The sequence below is a fragment of the Oncorhynchus nerka genome, linkage group LG28 (genome assembly GCF_034236695.1).
Source record: "Oncorhynchus nerka isolate Pitt River linkage group LG28, Oner_Uvic_2.0, whole genome shotgun sequence".
NCBI lineage: Eukaryota > Metazoa > Chordata > Actinopteri > Salmoniformes > Salmonidae > Oncorhynchus > Oncorhynchus nerka.
The window spans coordinates 62,294,436-62,317,047 of record NC_088423.1 but is presented as its reverse complement, the minus strand read 5'-3'; the positions used below and the strand labels follow the sequence as shown (position 1 = coordinate 62,317,047).

The following is a 22,612-nucleotide window of genomic DNA, read 5'->3' as shown; positions in this document are numbered from 1 at the left end:
CACGCGCACAACACACACACGAAGCACGCAAAACAGGACAGCTGCCACGGTGAGACAGGTTTCAACAAAGACCACCCTCATGATTCTGACAGTTGTCCTTCTCAGACAACAGCTATCAGCCGCTAAGGTCTTGGGACATCTTTGGGCGAATGCAAGACATCTTGAATCATCCTCAAATGTTCCACCTCTCTTACTCCACTATGCTCCACTTACGCTACAGTATGTGAACTACTGTCCTTAGGTCCTTTTAAAATGTACCTCATCTTTTAGCATAACCGTTCAGTATTATCTGATGCTCAGTAATAGCTAGACCAAGCTAGCAGCTTTTCAGAGACCATTTTTACAGCAGGAGAAGTTTCATTCTGCAGAAGTCCTTGGGGCATATGGTAGTTACATTTCCTTTTGGGGTATCCTTGGTGATGGAATGCTTTTTGTTGAGGGAACACAGCTCAATAAGATACGGTAAGAAACCTGCACAGGCAGAGATGACCCCCAGAGGGCCCAATATGGTCACAGAGCTTCGAATGACTGAAATCAAAGCGTATACTTCTTTGATGGGGGACACTGTTTATCAGTTGTATGTACAGACAATGTGGTCAAGGCTTACATGATAAATGATGAATAAATACGAGGTCAAAAGACACAAATCTCTCAAAAACCAAAACAGGAATGGACAATAACTACATTTTACACACAGCCTAATGTACTTTCTTAAAATCATTTGTTGAGAGACCATAGCAACAATTCCTTTCCAGTTATAGATTTGAACCACAAGTGAGTCATCTCCAGATGCTTGTTGGCGTGTTTCGGAGGCCTTGCAGAAAGCCCCGCGTGTCTGCTGAAGTGCTGACTTGGCTGCTGAACATACGGCGCAAAGCAGTGGTTGGCTAATCAAAGGCCCAGTGCTCACTCAGCACGCACAGCAGGGCGCCCTATAACTGGCCCCCCTCCCACTTTCTCTGGGAGGGTCTGTCGTTCACAAATTATACATGGTGGAAAGTCCAAAGGCTGCCTGCCGGGGAAAAATCTGAACCAATGCTCTGCTAAATGGTCTTTAGTCTCTGGCTTCAAAGCATCAGCTGTTTCCTCTGTGAGCTTTCCTCAGGGGTGTCAAAACCCATAGCGCATGTTTAAAAAAAAAAGCCCTTTCGTCATCGGCATTGCCGTTACTAGGTGACATTGTCAGACCTCTTTGTCAGGAGTCCCCGACTACACGTCGATCACTCACTGGGATCTCTACCGTGTGAGTGACGGGCGAGGGTAAATTGCACTTCATCACTCAGCCTCCGATGGCCATCACCCTGTCAACGAGGACAGAATGCTGTCATTTCAAATGGCATACAAATGGGAGGGGAAGCAGTGACTCACAGATGAGGTTGACTTTATAAAAGCACAAGCTCCTTTATTTCCCCATCTCATCTCAAGGGAGGGATATAACAGATGGAATTAAGGGGTACACTCTGTTCAGGCCCACTCCTCCTCCTCATGTCATGCTGTGCCATGGAAACCGTGTACAGCAGACCTGGGTCAAATACTGTACATATGGCATATATACTGAACAAAAATATAAACGAGCCAGGCCCAGCCCATTAAGAATGAGTTTTTCCCCACAAAAAGGGCTTTATTACAGACAAAAATACTCCTCAGTTTCATCAGCTGTCCAGGTGGCTGGTCTCAGACGATTCCGCAAGTGAAGAAGCCGAATGTGGAGGTCTTGGGCTGGAGTGGTTACAGGTGGTCTGCGGTTAGGAGACCGGTTGGACATACTGCCATATTCTCTAAAACAACGTTGGAAATTAACATTAAATTCTCAGGTAACAGCTCTGCTGGACATTCCTGCAGTCAGTATACCAATTGCAAGCTCCCTCAAAACTTGAGACATCTGCGGCATTGTGTTGTGTGACAAAACTGCACATTTTAGAGTGGCCTTTTATTGTCCCCAGCACAAGGTGCACCTGTGTAATGAGCATGCTGTTTAATCAGCTTCTTGATATGCCACACCTTTCAGGTGAATGGAGTATACTGGCAAAGGAGAAATGCTCACTAGGGACATAAACAAATGTGCAAAACAATTGCAAGAAATAAGCTTTGTGTGTATAGCAAATTTCTGTGATATTTTATGTCAGCTCAGGAAACATGGGACCAACACTTTACATGTTGCGTTTATAGTTTTGTTCAGTGTACTTTTAAATGACTAACATGCACTTGATTTAATTTGCCCGGGAAAAGAGAAAAAAAACGAATAGTCCAAACATTTGATTTAACTTGGGAGTTATAAATATTACATTGGTACTGACCCTGGAACTGACCCGGGATATAGCTTACTTATGTTCTCCTTATTTCTATTTTCTTTGTGTGTTTTTTTCTACTTTTTTTTTTATAGTACTACTGATATAGATTACTGCATGGGAAAGAGAAAGCAAGAAAGGCATTTCACTGTACTTGTGCATGTGACAATAAAAACTAGAAACTTCAAGATAAACAGACTTATAAATGATGGCATCTAGTACTAACCATCAACAAGATGTATCTCTTCTCATAAAAGCCAGATCCTGTGTATTGGTACTCAGCTATCATCATTGGCTTAAGACCTGCTGACTCTGGCTTTCCTCGCCCTCTCATTTTTATATTTTCATTTTTTATCTTCCTCTGAAACAGGATGAAATGTGAGCGGCACATCTGGCGCTTCCCAGCCATGTGGAGGGAGGTCTGGTGGGGTTGGGGCTGCCTGCCTCCTCTCAGCCTCTCAGGTGTGAGGATTTATCCCCCCGACAGTCTCCCCTCCCCTTTTGTGCTGATGGTATTTAAACAGCATGTTGAGCCCTTGATTGAAATTCCTCTCACACTACCTCTTGCCTCACAGTCCTCCCTCTCTCGCTCTCCCTCCCTTCTTTCTCGCCATCTCTCGACGCTAGAACTAAACCCACCACAGGCACACATTAACACTCTCCTCTCGCTCCATCTGGGCAGATCCATGACACATACAAAGCCTCCCTACTGCAGCCAGTGTGTGCAATTGTAGCACATACTGGCATGCTTGCATGCACACACACACACTACAGATTACATTGGGCTGTACACACAGTAGCAAGGGGTAGGCAACCCTGTTCCTGGAGTGTTGCAGGTACTGCAGGATGGTTGTTCCAACTAGGCACCATTGATCCGCTAATTGATCAGTTTAGTGACGGCCTAAATTCAACACGCCTGGTCTTCCAGGTCGGTTCAATCGAAACCATGAAGTGCCTGAGGAACTCCAGGTGCCCGCAGCACTGCCTACCGCTGCAGTAGACTCCTGTTGCCGTCCTCAGTTGGACACAAGGTCCCCCCCCAGAAGTTTCACTTTTTTTTTTTTTAACCCTACTGGCACACCTGATTCAATTAGTCAACTAATCATCAAGCCTTTGACTAATTGAATCAGGTGTGCCAGTTCAGGGTTAAAACAAAAATGTAAAACATCTGGCGGGGGGAGGGGGGGGCCCGCCGAGGAGAGGGTTGGGAAACCATGAGTTAGAGGGAGTGAGTCGTCCATGTCCTTTTGTTTCGCAGCAAAGATTCGTGAGGGAGTAATAAACACTGGAGGATGCAATGCGTCAGCTACAATTATTCACCGCTCAAAAGATCCTATCGCCACACATAAATACACACACAAACACATATATATATATATATGCAGTTACGCACACGCAGCCAATTCAAAAGTACCAAGTGTCAGGTAGAGCTGTATTGTCATGGGATTATTTTCACGCCACAGCGGTCTAATGAAGGCAAGGTCATATCTCCTTCACTAAAACGAGAGCACATTTTCAACAAACTGACAGCGATTGTGGGGCAAAATACTGAGAACATGAAAGAGTAACAGGGATCCTGTCCTAGCCTGACATCATGTCGCTCCTCCACACAACCCCTTTCCACCGTTTGCCCTTTCCCTGTGCCTTTCATTATCACCCGTTACAGTGAAAGTGATAGTCAATTCCCTTAACTGTCAAACACTCTGCTGCCAAGACAACGCTCTTCACGGAGGCAGAGTGACCAATGCATATTACAGTAAGTACGAGTGTGATTTAAAAATAAAAAAATGTAAACGCAGCCAGGCCGCCTCAGTTGCACTAGATTGTGGCAATTTCATACCGCGTCCATCTCTATCTACTCTGTTACTTGACATTATTAGTTACATTATTGCTTGACAATAGTAAATGGTAGACATTTCTTACAAAGGGTAAAATACAAGGAATAAAGAGCTGGTCATCCCGTCAGTTTCATCTCCCTCTCACAGGAGCCTGAGTTTAAAGTCACCTCGGGAGGGTGCATTTTTGGGATAACTATGCTGTTGTACTTTAATGGTAGTCGTTAATATCATAAGCTTCTTTTTTTGTATTTTAGAGATAGGAGTGGAGACAAAAGAGAGGTTGAACAAGAGGGTGCTTAGGTAATTATCATAAGGCCTCTAAAAGCATACACAAGCATATAAGTAAATGAAATTGATCAATTACATCCGATGAACGTGCATGGTAGATACGTGTCACTACTATTAATGCAACCATGGCTGGCCACAGTAGAGGTTGACCTCGGGAGGCACTTTCACGTGTTGTCGGCCTTAAAGCTAAGCATAACCCAGCAGACTTAGCTCTACCCCCCTCCCATCAAGCCCACCACACCTAGAGCTAAAACCCAGGGAGGAAACAGTAAAAGCTGTACAGTCTCCTAACACACACACACACAGTCAGAATGAAGTATTTACTCAGCAACTACATGCATCATGGGGTATGCGCTGCTCTCTTTTACTCAGTCAGTCTCACAGTCAGCCACAGAGCGCTGTGAAAGTGGGTTAAGCAGGTATAAAACCTCTTCTCTATCCAGACAGCCCTGCTCCCTGCAGATACGCTCTAGCGAGGTGGGAGGAAGTGCAGGGCACTGAATACAAATCTACTTTCAAAGTACAAAGTGCTGAACAATGTAAACTGCACCCCGAGCAGGGAAAGGATTAGCATTTCCATGAATGTGTGTTTAATCTTCAAACTTAATTTATAAAATCAATTTACTGAGTCCACCAGGAGCAGAGCTTTACCTGCTTTGATATAGATAAAGCAACTAAATAGTATTAACAAAATTGGGTGATTTGTTAATTTTCTTCTAATATTTACCAAATAAATGATTTTTAATTTTATTTTACCTACAGCATTTCTCATGACGCATATTCTAAATCCTTCTCAGTACAGAATAGAAAACGAGAGAAAACAGAATCCCCATCTACCCAGATAGTTAACAAGCACTCGGATGTGTTTTTGGAGGAACTTTCAATTGAGTCAAAGACCTTGGCCTGGTGGCTTATTCAGCCTGAGCAAATGTTAATCTACCGGGTGATGGAGATTTAAGTATCAGTGAACTAGCAGGTGGGGGTCATTAGTTTTAAGAACACGCCGAGGAAAGCACACCCCAGGAGGGAGTCTATGAGGCTAATTTCTGATTTTCACTGTATTAGTCAGGCATCAAGGAGATTATCCCGGATTGTAGTTTAAGGTTTCCGGGGGTCGGACAGGACAGACCTGCAGTGGAACAGCGCGGGGCATGTCTTAGTGAAACTCCTCCCCACACGGCTCCCAGACAGCATGGTAGTTGGGCCCCACTCTCCCAGTGACAGCCAGCCAGGCTGCTCCCTTTCTCCTGCTCTCCTCTGGCCTGCCACAGTCTCCTCTCCAGACCACAGTGCAGGGAGCCAGGGGGCATCTGTGTGGAAGAGTGGAGCTGACATTGTAACACAGAGAGGCACCGTGCTGCTGGATTAAAGCACATCTTTCTGGCACACACACACACACTCCCTCCTTCCCTCGCTCTCCTTTCAAAACAGTGACTTAGCAACGCCACAGCACTTCTCAGGAATAAGGATTTTCTGATTATTTTCAGTTTAAAGAGAAAAGACAATGATAGAGATTTGATAGAGATAGATGCATTCTACCCCCGTTATCTTTTAAAGTGTTGAGGGTGTTCTTAAAAGGGGCTGTAGGGTAGAATGGAGGTGCATCTACTCCACTAACCTTTGAACTGTAAGTGGGAAAAGTCAGTGAGGGGGCTGGCTCTTTTACTCTCCTCTCTTGAGACGGAGCTAGATGTCTACGGAAGATGTGCTGGCGCACTCTGGGAGGTGACCGGGAGATCACTGACATACAGTACACCTGTACCAGACACAAGTGCAACCCTAATCACCCCACAAGCGCCAGCAGAACAAAAAAAACTCAAAGTTCTAGCCAGCTGCTCACGAAAAGACTGACTGTGCCAGAAACGACCATATGGCTCGGCTCACCTGTTGCTAAGGAACAGTGATCACTGAACCCTGTGCAGACTGACTCCAAAGAAGAAATAGGAGTCTACCTGGTGGGCTGAATATGTATGCCTCTACTGTGTGTGTTTTCAAAGTGTGAGGAGGGGAAAGCACAACTTAATGTGTGGTACAGCCTCAAGAGTGTGGTAATAATTAAAAAGTACATTAACTTAATTTGATGTATATTCAATTGGAAATTGTGTGAAACAATACTTGTCTGCATATAGAAGAGTGCAGCCGAGGACAACCATATATTGTATGCAGGAAATGTTTGGTTCATTTCAGGGCAATACTGTGAATCATCCCTCAACAACACTAAAGCACTTTTTAGTTTTCAGCTCTTTTTATGCCCACCCATCTCTCTCCTCCCTACCTCCCTCGTCTCTTTCCTGGGCACACAGCAGAGACACACATCCAGACTCACTCAATTGTTCCACGCATGGAAGAGCAGCGGTGGGTGATAATAACTGGGCCCCGCAGCAGGGACTCTCGTTAGAGCCTGCAAATACAGCTCAGACGGAGTGCCAGATTAACCAAGCCCAAACCAAACTTGCACCAGTCTTGAAACCAGCCCTGAACCATTCCTGAAGTAGCCATAAAAACAGCCCTGCCCAAAAATGCCCCACTAGCAAACCTGTGTCCCTAGAGCAATATAAGGGTGATAATAGTATCAAGAATACAGAATGCTAAAACTTTACTCCACTGCATGAAAGTCTGTGTTAATCCATTTGCATCTTCATAACGTGTGAGATTTAAGAATAAAAGCATTGACAAAAGATGGGGAAAAGTTTTTTTTCCTTGGCGTCAATGGTTTAGTCCTTCCATTATCTAGCATATTATCATACAGTCTTTCTATTCCTCACGTTTCACAAATGGCAAAGTGCAACTAAACTCAGTAACAAAAAGAAAAATGTCCTCTCACTGTCAACTGCGTTTTATTTCAGCAAACTTAACATGTGTAAATAATTGTATAAACATAACAAGATTCAACAACTGAGGCAAACTGAACAAGTTCCACAGACATGTGACTGACAGAAATGGAACAATGTGTCCCTGAACAAAGGAGAGGTCAAAATCAAAGTCAAAAGTAACAGTCAGTATCTGGTGTGGCCACCAGCTGCATTAAGTACTGCAGTGCATCTCCTCCTCATGGACTGCACCAGATTTGCCAGTTCTTGCTGTGAGATGTTTACCCCACTCTTCCACCAAGGCACCTGCAAGTTCCCAGACATTTCTGGAGGGAATGACCCTAGCCCTCACCCTCTGATCCAACAGGTCCCAGGCGTGCTCAATGGGATTGAGATCCGGGCTCTTCACTGGCCATGGTAAAACACTGACACTCCTGTCTTGCAGGAAATCACGCACAGAACGAGCAGTAGGGCATTATCATGCTGGAGGGTCATGTCAGGATGAGCCTGCAGGAAGGGTACCACATGAGGGAGGAGGATGTCTTCCCTGTAACGCACAGCGTTGAGATTGCCTGCAATGACAACAAGCTCAGTCCGATGATGCTGTGACACACCGCCCCAGACCATGACGGACCCCCACCTCATAATCGATCCCGCTCCAGAGTACAGGCCTCGGTGTAACGCTCATTCCTTCGACGATAAACGCCAATCAGACCATCACCCCCGGTGAGACAAAACCGCTACCTGTCAGCGAAGACCACTTTTGCCAGTCCTGTCTGGTCCAGTGACGGTTGGTTTGTGCCCATAGGCGACGTTGTTGCCGGTGATGTCTGGTGAAAACCTGCCTTACAACAGGTCTACAAGCCCTCAGTCCAGCCTCTCTCAGCCTATTGTGGACAGTCCGAGCACTGATGGAGGGATTGTGCGTTCCTAGTATGACTTGGACAGTTGTTGTTGCCATTATGTACCTGTCCCGCAGATGTGATGTTCGGATGTACCGTTCCTGTGTACGGTGTTGTTACACGTGGTCTGTCACTGCGAGGACGATCAGCTGTCCGTCCTGTTTCCCTGTAGCGCTGGTCTTACACATCTCACAGTACGGGCATTGCAATTTATTGCCCTGGCCACATCGGCAGTCCTCATGCCTGCCTACAGCATGCCCAAGGCATGTTCAGCAAGATGAGCAGGGTCCCTGGGCAACTTTCTTTTGGTGTTTTTCAGAGTCAGTAGAAAGGCCTCTTTAGTGTCCTAACTTTTCATAAATGTGACCTTAATTGCCTACCGTGTGTAAGCTATTAGGGTCTTAACAACCGTTGCACAGGTGCATGCTCATTAATTGTTAATGGTTCATTGAACAAACAATAGGAAACAGTGTTTAAACCCTTTACAATGAAGAGCTGTGAAGTTTTTTGGATTTTTACAAATTATCTTGGAAAGACAGGGTCCTTAAAAAGGGAGGTTTCTTGTTTTTCTGAGTTTAGCTGCGAGACTTTTACAGTGAGCCATAATGTCACGTCACAGCCAGTCTGTCGGATTCCCCTCTATTCAGTACTGGGCAGGCCAGTTGAGACGAGCCCAACCATCCAGCGCAGTGCCATTTCTCTGGACCCACAGGGTTCCTCTCCTCATAAAATGTCTCGTACTATTCAGACCATTGAGGCAGTCAAAGAAAGGACACACTGCAGATAAATTGATTCAATTGTGCCTAGTGTCAGTGCCATGGGTCATTATTTCTACAGTGGAGGAGCTCAAGGTGTTTTATTATCCCGGGGTGGGAGCCACACAGACAGACAGGTATTCCGAGACAATAGAGATCCCTCATTTAAAGGAGGGCCAGCAGCCTTTTCTTTGGAATTCTGCAGACCAAATTGAATAGCACACCTCTTAAGAGGAAGGGACCGCCACATAATATCATAAATACAGAATGCTGGAATCTTCCTCTACGGCTTGAAACCTGCTTGAAAATATGGATGAATCCTGGGCCAACCCACAAAGAGACATAAGACACCAGCTCACTGACACAGTCTCCCTGGAGTACATTATCAGAGAAGGTAGGTTCAGCACTTTCTGCCCCCGTGTGTCCCAAGTTTATCAGGCCAGATCTGACCAGTGGTTGAACCCCTTTTATTCTCACGGCCACCCTCAGCGGTATACCTCTCAAAAGCCAATAAAATGTAAACTCGACAACAGAGCTACCATAACGCTCAGAAAGACAAGCTACTGAGTCTCTACAAATAACAACGAAAAGCGACTTTCTTTATCCAGAGTATATCCAAAAGGATTTTCAGAGAAATATTCAGATTATTTACCATTTATTTCAACGGGGAAGTCATATTGAGACTAGAGTCTCTTTCGCAAATGAGCCCTGCACCATACAAAAACAAGCACATAAAACAGGCAAGTATAGATAAACATAAATATAGACAATATACACATTAAGATACAAAAACACATTAATTTAAAACGAACACATTCTTCATTATAAAATAAATCAGCTGTCTGAATTGTCCTAGGGACTTCAAAGCATCCAATCAAAACATCTTCTGGAGATTATTTGGAGAGCTTCCTGCACAGCTGCAAAATCAGACTGTAGCGTTGTCACAGCCAGGGCAGCAGTCGGGGAAATTGCATACATAATCGTATCACCAGCATATCCATGAAATGTAAACATTTTAACAGATTGCCCAATAGCGTTTATATAAAATCGTAGAAAAACAGGTCCTAGTATCGACCCCTGCAAAATGCATGGCAGTTTATTTTAAATCCAAGAAGTGAGCTTTATGTCTGTTTTTTACTACTTTGTTACTTCTTATCAAAATGTTGAAAGAACTGTGCTGTCAACTCTGATTATAACACTTCACACTGACACATAGATACAGTGCTGAGAGACTAGTGTGGAAAAAAATACTGTAAATGGGGGACAGGGGAGAGTTAGGGGAAAATAAATAAATACAGGAATCAATAAAAATAAACATTTTTAAGGGTTTTCAACTGTGCTAAAGACGAACCCAGTCTGAAATCGACGGCTGGATCATTGCAGCATGACTTATAGAAGCACAGCATGGCTGCTTCCATAGCCCCGATGGGGGTACCATCCCCAGAGTTGAGCCTTTTCATTAATTGTGAGAGAGAGTTTACATCTTTTCAGTCCACATAATGAAAACTGCTGATGTGTGGAACGCTAATCGTCCAGGACATTTTAACTAAACGGTTTCTGGAAAAGTTTCTCCACTCATAAAATAAGTCATCCGTGCATTATGGGGGCTAAGCGAAGGTCCTAACAAGAATGAATTCCTTATAATGACCTTTTTAAAAAGCTTGTTAACAAAACAATTTAAATAACGATTTATACGTTTATAAGCAGAACGTCAAATGCTGTGTTACACAACTTATGTCAAAACTATATTCCTCAAGAGCATTGCAGTATCTAACTCCCAATCAAGCCAGTCCAGCAAATAAGTCAGCTAGAATCCTCTCGAACAGTGTGAAAAACTAGATGAAAACAGCTCAGGTCCATGAAATGGCCTGCAGGTTTCTCCACACACACACACACAACCAACTTGACCTTCAGTCAGTGCTTAAATATTTCATTCTTTCTGGTTACAATGCAGTGGTGGAGGTCGTGTGGCCAAAAGCACAATGGTGTGACTAATTTCAGCGGAAAATCCTCAGATTGACTATTTGTCTATCACACATAGTGCTGAAATGAAGTAATCCTCTCAAAGGACCTCTATTCATACAGACAACGAGTAGTTCAGTATGATAAAAAAATGTAAATGCTCTATGGAATGATAATCTAATCGTTCCTGTGATACGCTACACTCATCCGACATCGACTTAGTGGAGGCCCCACACGTCATAGAATATAAATCGGCTGCTCGTGTGAATTTACAGAAAACACTTTTAAAAATTCATAGCTGAGCTGCTGAAATACTTGGCCTGAGCAGCCTGCCACACTTGTTAAATGAACCTGGTATTATTCACACTCCGTCAGCAGGTGTCCTGTCTTTCAGCACCGGGCAAGAGACAGTACAGAGAGTGCTATGCCTGAACTGTGCGATGTAGTAGGGAGTTGTATTTTCCAAAAGGCCAATATTCTACATCGTTTAGCGCAGAAAACGTGGTAATTAACTACAGTGACCATAATACATTGAGCGCCTACTTCTTTTACGCTTGCTACGTTAGTGTGGGGAAGACACGGAGAGAGAAAAGAAACAGAAGAATGTGCATTCGAGACGGCTAGAGAGCAGTTGTTTAACTTCTCTAGGATAGGGGGCAGCATTTGGAATTTTGGATGAAAAGCATGCCCAAATTCAACTGCCTGCTACTCATCCCCAGAAGATAAGATACGCATATCATTAGTAGATTTGGATAGAAAACACTCTGAAGTTTCTAAAACTGTTTGAATCATGTCTGTGAGTATTACATAACTTATGTAGCAGGCGAAACCCTGTAGGACAAACCATTCAGATTGTTTTTTTAGGTCACTCTTTTCAATGAGTTTTCATTGGGAATCCAGATTTCTAAGGGACTTGGTTGCAGTTCCTACCGCTTCCACTGGATGTCACCAGTCTTTAGAAATTGGTTGAGGTTATTCCTTTGTGTAATGAAGAAGTACGGCCATCTTGAACGAGGGTCACCAAGTGAGACGCTACCGTCCCACATATCCCAGAGAGCTTAACGAGGTATCTCTACCTGAAAATACATGAGCTAAGTCAGGGATGGGCAACTAAAAACGGAACTCCTCATGAGGGGTCGCAGTTGCTCACAGGTCTGCGTACCTGTAGCACATGAACACGTGTGAAACTTACTCTTCCGCCTTGTGTCCCACTTGTGTTGCCTCTTTCGCTAGCTTTTGAGGTTGTGCGATCGGCTAAGACGCTTGAGGGAGGACGATTACATGTGCTAGCAAGGCAGAGGTCCCGAGTTTGCGCCGAATCGGGAGGAAGTGGTACTCACTAAGCAGGCAGCGTGACGTCCACTACATACCCACATGTGAATACCCCCCCCTACCGCATTGCAAGCTAAATATTTTAGTAGTCTCCTGCTTGACAGAGGAGAAAATGTTTACGTTTTAGAGTTAATTTTGTACAAGTCTACGCATTTTGCCACGGGACGTAGAGAAAATGTAGTAGTTTTAAAGCAAGTTTGTTGAAATACTACACATTTTGCCATAGGGTGGAGAGAAATGTTTGCAGTTATTTATATGACATTTGAGTGAGGCTGAATAACAAAATCAAATGGGGGTCCCCAGGCTGGTAATTCGACCATGATTACTAAGTTTAGATAGCTGGCCACATTTTTTTCGCTGACATGGGCTAATTGAGTGACTATCAGTGACTGACATAAGAGGAAAAACTGCTAATGGACAGCCACATTTCAAAATTGCACCTTGTGTATGCTACTATTCTAACTTGCAACAGTAAGTTTAAACTAGAGGCCTTCACTGGTCCAAAAAAAGTTGGACCAGTTCTGAAATGGACCTGGGGCTTTCCCAATATGAATAAGTACATTTTTTACAATATAGAGACCCATTCCAGACGGACCTGAGGACAACTAGATTCATTCCATATTGTCCTGGTTGGATCCAGACCCAGTCCGATCTGAGTGAGGGAAGCAGCAGAAAAGTAAAATGTTATGCCACTTTATTACCCGGAGCTGATAAAGTGCGAGGGAGAGGAGGTAGAGAGAAGTGACGCTCTAGCAGGGGCCGTGCTGTGTGTGTAGGCTCATACACAGGGAGGAGGAAGGGAGAGATGAGACTGCGACCAACCAAGCCAGCTCACGCTATAGTAGACTAATAGCTGCCACAACTAAGTTATTCATCATCTAATATGATTACATAGTACTTGTCTTCAAACCGGGAGAAGATATTTAAGCTAGCTAGGTAGGCTAATTAAGGTTGCATGTGCTTTTTTTGTTCTACAGTTAAACAACAACAACTCCATTCAGAATATAGTAGTAGCAGCCTACCTTTTGGCTCTTGGTCGTTGTAGGCAATCCTTCTCGTTAAACTTCCAATTACATCATTTTAATTCCATCTTCCATTGAATAAATAGCTCCTAACTTATGCCCCACACAGAGGCTCTATGACTAGCCTATTGCCTTTTTTGATGGCTTATGATTGGCCAACAACAACAACAGTATGACTCATTTACTTTAAAGAACTACTAAAATAGTGACTTTGTCACAGTACAGGCAGTTCTACAGAGATGACTAGGAATGAAATAATAAAGCAATCAAATAAAACAAATGTAAAAAACACAAATGTTTTATGAAATTAAAGTAAGGTGAATAAACAATGGTTAATACGTGATCAGCCGTAATGGGCAGTCACTACCATCATGGGCCTTTTATTAATGGCTTATTCTGTGTTGTTACCGCATTCAACCAAAATAATGTATTGAATGTTTAAAAAAAAATATATATTGAAACCCGAAAACTGATAATTATATACATATCTTTTTTTTATTTTTATAATCGAACTGAAACCGAACCAACCTCAAAAATCTAAAAGCACTAATCGCTTAGCACTAATGTGCACACACACGAGTGACAAATATATTTCAAACATGTTTCCCTTGCGGAGCCGCAAGGTGTGGATTCATTTCATGTAAGTTAAATAATGAAGACATTGACTCCATGTAAAGTGAATACAGGAGAGACTGCAACAGCAACCTTGTATTAATAAGCATATCTTGAGGGGGAAATAAGAATAGATTGAGAAAGTGCACCGCCACAAGCAGTGTCTGGATGGGACTATGGGGATGCAGGTTTGATGCTAATTCCAGTAGAATGTTCTCCTTGATTCTCAAATAACAACTCTCAATAGGTGTTCAACTACTCTTCAGATCAGATACCCATGCATCCATAGTGAGTATATGACCAACTACTCGCATAGCACAAACCATTAAACAAACAAAGCTTAAGGGTTCTCAAAACGAATACAGCAACACAAACAGCCTCAATTAAGGTACAAAAAAGTGCAGGCCTCTGCACAAATACCATGCCAATTATTTCTCTTTTTGAAAGTGAATACAGGCCCTTTCCCAAACAGCATTTAAATTTTACGTTTTAAAAACCTCGTTGGTTGAGCCGACAAAGGGCCTGGAGAGAGGACGATCGATAAGTGACAGGCGGAAAGAAATGGGACACGTCTACAGAAATCACACCCCTTCCTTTAGTCTGTAAAGAAAACGAGACAACAGGGACATTGAAACAGGGTTCAATAGAAACCTTTGTCATTCCCAAGACTTAACCTATCCACAATAACTGGGTAAGTATATATGCAGCAAAGTGATTAAGAGGAAAACCATCTCCGAAAGCCAGGTTCAGTTCAAATCACCAAAACAAAGCCTCTTACAAGAATATGTTAATGGTTGGTTGAGGGGCAAATTCACTGAACACTAGCCTGCATGCATGCCAGTTGTACTTGTAAGTCAATAACAAATATACTTGTATATTAGTGGTGGAAAAAGTACACAATTGTCATACTTGAGTAAAAGTAAAAGGTACCTTAAAACCTGTTATGGCTGCAATCCCGATACCGGGATCGATATGACAACTACCAGTGAAAATAGAGGGCGCCAAATTCAAACCACAGAAATCTCATAATTACAATTCCTAAAACGTACATGTGTCTTATATCATTTTAAAGCTATTCTCATTGTTAATCCCACCAAAGTGTCCGATTTCAAATAGGCTTTTCAGCGAAAGCACTACAAACGATTATGTTAGGTCTCCACCAAACCACAATAAACACAGCCATTTTCCAGCAAAATATAGCATTCACAAAAACCAGAAATAAAGATAAAATTAATCACTAACCTTGAATTATCTTCATCAGATGACACTCATAGGACTTCATGTTACACAATACATGCATGTTTTGTTTGATAAAGTTCATATTTATATAAAAAAAATCGGAGTTTACATTGGCACGTTAGATTCACTAGTTCCAAAAACATCAAGTGATTTTGCATAGCCACATCATTCAACAGAAATACTCATCATAAATGTAGATGATAATACAAGTTATACACATGGAATTAAAGATATACCTCTCCTTAATGCAACCGCTGTGTCAGATTTCAAAAAAACTTGAAAAAGAAAAAAGAAAAGAAAAGCATGCAATAATCTGAAACAGCGCTCAAAAGTAAAAACACCACAGCCGCAAAGATGGCGTCAACATAAACAAGAAATTACATGATAAATATTCCCTTACCTTTGATGATCTACATCAGAAACCACTCCAGGAATCCCAGGTCCACAATAAATGTTTGTTTTGTTCAAAAATGTCTGTTATTTATGTCAAATACCTTCTTTTGTTAGCGCGTTTGGTATACATATCCAAACGCAAATTCTGGTCAACGTTATATCGGCCAAAAACTTCAAAAAGTGATATCACCGGTCGAAGAAACATTTCAAACTAAGTACAGAATCAATCATTAGGATGTTTTTAACATAGTGCTTCAATAAAGTTCCAACCAGAGTATTCCTTCTTGTCATCGTGAGCATTGGAACGCAAGTGACTACCATGAGGAAAAAGCGCGATCACAAAATGGCTGCCTGATGGACATCTTATATATTCTGCTCTCATTAATTCCCACAACAACATAGAAGCCTCATTATAATTTCTATTGATGGTTGACATCTAGTGGAACCCCTAGGCAGTGCAACATCATTCATATCTCAAGGGGATTTCATTTCGGACTCTGGTGAATACATACAAGCTCAGATTTCTAACTTCCTGTTTTGATTTCAACTCAGGATTTTGCCTGTCAATGAGTTCTGTTATACTCACAGACATCATTCAAACAGTTTTAGAAACTTCAGAGTGTTTTCTATCCAATACTAATAATAATATGCAAATATTAGCAACTATGACTGAGGAGCAGGCCGTTTGATATGGGCACCTTTCATCCTAGCTACTCAATACTGCCCCTGCAGCCATAAAAAGTTAATAGAAAATGACTAAAAGTCACCCAGTAAAATACTACTAGATTGACGGATAGCCAGGGGCACACTCCAACATTTACAAATGAAGCATTTGTGTTTAGTGAGTCCGCTAGATCAGAGGCAGTAGGATGACCAGGAATGTTCTCTTGATAAGTGTGTGAATTGGACGGTTCTTCTGTCAAAATGTAACGAGTACCTTTGGATGTCAGGGAAAATGTATGGAGTAAAAAGTACATCATTTTCTTTATGAATGTAATGAATTAAAAGTTGGCAACAAAAAAAATAATATATACACTACCGTTCAAACGTTTGGGGTCACTTAGAAATGTCCTTGTTTTTGAAAGAAAAGCAAATTTTTTGTCCATTAAAATAACATCAAATTGATCCGAAATACAGTGTAGACATTGTTAATGTTGTAAATGACTATTGTAACTTAAAACTCAAGGTTCTACTGGACCGGGTTATGTGTTGTGACGCTAGCCACAATGAGCATTACGCACAATAGTGGAATTTGCGGTTTGCCTTCAAAATAAAAGTATGTCACTGACAGTGATGCAAATTAATACAAATTGTAGAATTATGCCATACTTTTATTTTGAAGGCTAACCGCAAAGTTCACTGTTGTGGCTAATCCTTATTGTGGCTAGCTTCACATAGATGGGTCCGACCACCATTAAACAATTAAGAACTGTCTTATAAATTAGGGTTATTGTAGATGGCACCTAGCTATATAGTTAGCTAGCTAACTATAAAGCTACTGAAACAGATTATGTCGTTCTCCTATGTTTTTGGGGATGAACATTGTTTGCATCCATAACCTAGCTAGATTTTGTTATGACTAGCACTGTAGGTGCGCAAGACAACTTTACCAGCATCATAGCATATGTATCGATGAATCGTTGTGAAATATGAAATACGAGTGATAGTGTAATCAATGTGTAATAACTACATAAAAAGTTAATGAACGCGTTAAAGCATTATGTGGCGTGCAGTCATATTCAGGTCCTGATTGGTCAAATTGTGTTATTGGACACGTCAAATCATGTTATTGGACACGTCAAATTGTGTTATTGGACATGTCAAATCGTGTTAAATAGTATATTTTTTGACACGCAAAGACCCAAATACCATTCCATAGAAATCCTGATTGAGAATGTGACGACTGAACAACGAAACAGCACAGCAAGTAAGTGAAAGAAATAGGTTTGATTATGTTTTACTGGTAATGGGGACAAACGTAAATGCCAACGATATAACTTTTTGGTCAGTGTGGTGTGTGTGTGTAACCTTTATTTAACTAGGCAAGTCAATTAATTCTTATTTACAATGACGGCCTACCCCGGCCAAACCCGGTGGGCCAATTGTGCGCCACCCTATGGGACTCCCAATCACGGCTGGATGTGATACAGCCAGGATTTGAACCAGGGACTGTAGTAACACCTCTTGCACTGAGATGCTGTTCCTTAGACTGATGCGTCCATTTGTGTGTTTTAACTATTTACCTGTACTAGAATGCTTAAAAAGGCTGCTAAAATATCAGAATCGGCCAAAAATGTCATATCGGTTCATCACTAACAGATATTCCCAAAAAACGACTTAAGTAGTACTTAAGTATATTTACTTAAGTAGTTTACACCACTGCTGTACATCGGTCTGATAAACTGTTAAAGTCTCAAATGACTCTTATCTCTGCCTATCCCATGGTTGTCAATGGATGTGAATGTTAACAGCGTCAGAGAGTGCTGCTTTTTCGTACCATGAAACTGGATTAGTCAGAAACCTACTCTAAGCCCTTAGCCTCAAGCAGGAGACAAAACCCAACTCAAAGTGATCCCAGGCTCACACCCTCAACTCTACAGAAATCATCCATCATGTGCAGTGGCATGCAGGACTCTTAGATCTGCCACATTGACTTGTCTAGGCCCACTCAAGAAAAAGACAGAGAAAAAAAGAAAGGATAGCTCTGGCAGGAAGTGAAAGTAGGCTCTGTCATGCGAAGAACCTCTAGCATTTTAATACACAGTGCAGTAATGTAAGAGTGGGGAAGACCTTGGTGTGTGCCAGTGAGATGGTACACGAAATCCCAGAGCCACCCACAGGTCTCCTCTCCCGTTTCAGTTGCCTACCTGCTTCTCACTCAGTGCTGTGATCGTTGCTTGACGTTCATGGAGCTGCTTCTTCAAATCAGCATTCTGCATCAAAAAAAAAAGAGAGAAAAAAAAAAAGAGAGGAACAAGCTTGTTATAGCTCCCTTATACATAGCTGTGAAGAACTGCTCATTTGTGACAGCTGAGTTGGATGTGCGTGCTATGTGGGGAGTGTGCCAAGCTCGGGGTGCTGTGTTTGTGTGCGTGTGTGTAGGTGTAGGTGTAAAGAGCCGAGACAGCATCTTTAACTAGCATGAAGTCCAAGCTAAAAATGACTGTGCACACCGTTTTCCACGCGGGACGAGCAAAGTGAGGTGGAAAGAGTAATCCACACCCCTCACGTCACTGGGCTACCACAGCCACAGCTGTCAGCCACATGAGGGGGAACTCAGAGCTGGGATGTAGGGACACCACTGAAATGTGGGATGGGCTGCTGCTACAGCAGAGTCCCCGTAAAAGGGCTGCAGGATGATAAAGTATGGTGGGCGGATACTACAGAGATAGAAGAGCTCTGGGGAGTTTAAGGCTGTTCTCAAAATTGACAGCGTGAAGTAAAAGAGGTGGAATTTGGAGCACATCTAAAACCTCTGAGCCCCAGTGACAAGGACATCATATCTTGCCTTTTATCCGGTTTTCCTCTTAGGCTGTTTTAAATCCTATTTCTCAACTGTGTAGACTGAGTAGTAGGGATACTACATTCTTTCAAAAGATTGAAAACCTCTGAACAGACGGAACTGTTCTGTAGTAATTAAACTAATGTCAACCCCAAAACGTATACTGTATTTGGGCCTAGCAATCTGGTACAACTGCCTAGGAGACAGGAAGGGCTTACCTGTGGATCCTGCTTCATCTGGGACACTAGTTTCTGTGAGAGAGAAATCATAGAAAGTTATCAACAACCACATAACAAATTCATTGATACACATAATATATTACAATGAGAGAGGCTGTGCCACTTGTTCCTAACATGTCACATGCTTCGTAATGGTTTGAGAAAAGGTTTTGCAATAGGTTTTTACGTTTCCTAAGAGAACGTTCCTTTCGCTCACCCCCCACCCCCCTTTAAACGTTGCAGTACCGAATGCTTTCTTGTTGTCACAGCCATACAAACTGTAGACACAGTGGCCCCCAGAGGCACCTTCCAATACTGCAACCTTGGAACACATTCATGGCTCCCCACTGTACAATCCATCCCAGACAAACAAGGAGGTTCATGCTCAACTGGATGGGCCACACCGGGAGGTACATTCAGTGGTTGTGAATAGGAGCACTATACAGACTACACTGAACATGTGGGTCTCTCTAATGTGATCAGTCTCATAGCAATGAAAACATGTTTCTATAAAGGAGCACATCTGGCTAGTGATAGATGTGTGGGGATAAGTTTTCTTCATGTTTCTGGTTTCTGCATTTGGGTTGAACCAGATGGAGGGTATCATGCACCAAACCTCAAAACAGAAACATTATGGATGGCAGGAAAATACAACTCATAAGACTACAGAGTATACATACACTCTTACAAAAAAAGTGTTCCAAAAGGGTTCTTCAGCTGTCCCCATAGGAGAACCCTTTTTTGGTTCCATGTAGAACCCTCTTTGGAAATGGTACTGCATTGAATCTAAAATGGTTCTACTTAGAACCAAAAAGGGTTATTCAAAGGGCTCTCCTACGGGGACAGCCGAAGAACTCTTTTAGGTTCCAGATAGCACCTTTTTTTCTAAGAGTGTAGAGTATACATTAACAGGACAAAGTATATTTTTCTGACCCAAACCTGACACTAAACCATACTTAAAAGGACAATAGCTGAAGGAAGAGGCTGGGGGAAGCAGAGTAGAGAAGGACGGTGGATAAGCAGACATATAGGATGAGTGTAAGGAGGAAGTATTCATGCAGCAGTCTGAGGGCAAGAATCTGATGGAGTGAATTAACAAAAAACCCAACCATATTCTGTTGCAGTTTGGTGTGTTACCAACTTTCCTCCCGAAAACACCTCTGATGATAATTTCCAGGTTAAGGAAGTAAACAACTGGTGGCTAAATGGCAGAAAAGCAGAGAAACGCATAGTCCCATTACCTGATGAACCTGTATTTCCGCTTTCAGGGCCTCTTGGAGGGTCTGTAATTCCATCATTGATCCTTTCTGTCGGAAGCTCAGTCCTGGACAGCTTTCAGCCTGTTCAGCCAGGAAGAAGGATATTTTATCCCTTCATTCAACAACAATACTAATATGTCAACATAAAGACTTGTGACAGTGAAATCAAGTTGTGCTGACAACAAAGCAATGACATGGCATCAGGCCATAGAACACTGTAAAAATGGAGATGTTATCTATCACCTTGAGTAAAGGTGGACGTTAAAGTAGACATTTCCAAAACACTTCACATTGAACATTTAATTATTAGTTTATAAACCTGTATATATATATATATATATATATATACACACATATATATACACACACATACAGTTGAAGTCGGAAGTTTACATACACTTAGGTTGGAGTCATTAAAATTTGTTTTTCAATCACTCCACAAGTTTCTTGTTATGGCAAGTCGGTTAGGACATCTACTTTGTGCATGACACAAGTCATTTTTCCAACAATTGTTTACAGACAGATTATTTCACTGTATCACAATTCCAGTGGGTCAGAAGTTTGACTGTGCATTTAAACAGTTTGGAAAATTCCAGAAAATTATGTCAAGGCTTTAGAAGCTTCTGATAGGCTAATTGACATAATTTGAGTGAATTGGAGGTGTACCTTTTGATGTATTTCAAGGCCTACCTTCAACCTCAGTGCCTCTTTGCTTGACATCATGGGAAAATCAGAAGAAATCAGCCAAGACCTCAGGGAAAGAAATTGTAGACTTCCACAAGTCTGGTTCATCCTTGGGAGCAATTTCCAAACGCCTGAAGGTACCACGTTCATGTGTACAAACAATAGTATGCAAGTATAAACACCATGGGACCACGCAGCCGTCATACCACTTAGGAAGGAGACGCGTTCTGTCTCCTAGAGATGAATGTACTTTGGTGCGAAAGTGGAAATCAATCCCAAAAAAAAACAGCAAAGGACCTTGAAGGTGTTGGGGGAAACCGGTACAAAAGTATATATATCCACAGTAAACCGAGTCCTACATCGACATAATCTGAAAGGCCGCTCAGCAAGGAAGAAGCCACTGTTCCAAAACCACCATAAAAAGCCAGACTACGGTTTGCAACTGCAAAGTACAAAGATGGTACTTTTTTCAGAAATGTCCTCTGGTCTGATGAAACAAAAATAAAACTGTTTGGCCGTAATGACCATTGTTATGTTTGGAGGAAAAAGGGGGAGGCTTGCAAGCTGAAGAACACCATCCCAACCGTGAAGCACGGAGGTGGCAGCATCATGTTGTGGGGGGCTTTGCTGCAGGAAGGACTTGTGCATTTCACAAAATAGATGGCATCATGAGGGAGGAAAATTATGTGGATATACTGAAGCAACATCTCAAGACATCAGTCAGGAAGTTAAAGCTTGGTCGCAAATGGGTCTTCCAAATGGACAATGACCCCAAGCATACAAAGTTGTGGCAAAATGGCCTAAGGACAACAAAGTATTGGAGTGGCCATCACAAAGCCCTGACCTCAATCCCATAGAAAATTTGTGGGTAGAACTTAAAAAGCGTGTGCGATCAAGAAGGCCTACAAACCTGACTCAGTTACACCAGCTCTGTCAGGAGTAATGGGCCAAAATTCACCCAACTTATTGTGGGAAGCTTGTGGAAGGCTACCCGAAACATTTGACCCAAGTTAATCTATTTAAAAGGCAATGCTACCAAATACTAATTGAGTGCATGAAAACTTCTGACCCACTGGGAATGTGATGAGAGAAATAAAAGATTCTCTCTAGTATTATTGTGACGTTTCACATTCTTACAATAAAGTGGTGATCCTAACTGACCTAAGACAGGGAATGTTTACTAGGATTACATTTCAGGAATTGTGAAGAACTGAGTTTAAATGTATTTGGCTAAGGTGTATGTAAACTTCTGACTTCAACTGTATACACACACACACACACACACGTGACACATATATATATATTTTTAAGTTTAAAACAACCAATCTTTTCGCGGGTTCCAATTAAAATGACAAGAAAATGTAATTGAAATTCCACGTGAATTCACAATGCAGCTGTGTTGCTGCCAGAAAAGGTTTGGGTCTTCCGGTGCGTCCCTTTCTGATGATTAAGCGTTGCACCTGTACTACCATTACCGTACCTCAATTCCACCAAAGTTTGCATTTCAC

At 42.2% G+C, this 22,612-nt stretch overlaps 1 protein-coding gene across 3 annotated transcripts in view; it reads right to left on the bottom strand.

Moving 5' to 3' along the window:
- The window catches only part of LOC115113493 (PHD finger protein 21A), a 50,041-nt gene that overhangs the window by 16,499 nt on the left and 10,930 nt on the right, over nt 1–22,612 (bottom strand). For all 3 annotated transcript variants that reach the window (XM_029641241.2, XM_029641245.2, XM_029641243.2), the window contains exons 3-5: nt 20,403–20,501; nt 19,162–19,194; nt 18,309–18,374 (exon numbers count right to left, since the gene is read on the bottom strand). In XM_029641241.2, coding sequence (XP_029497101.1) covers nt 18,309–18,374; nt 19,162–19,194; nt 20,403–20,501 — 198 coding nt within the window. The remainder of the gene's footprint in view (nt 1–18,308; nt 18,375–19,161; nt 19,195–20,402; nt 20,502–22,612) is intronic.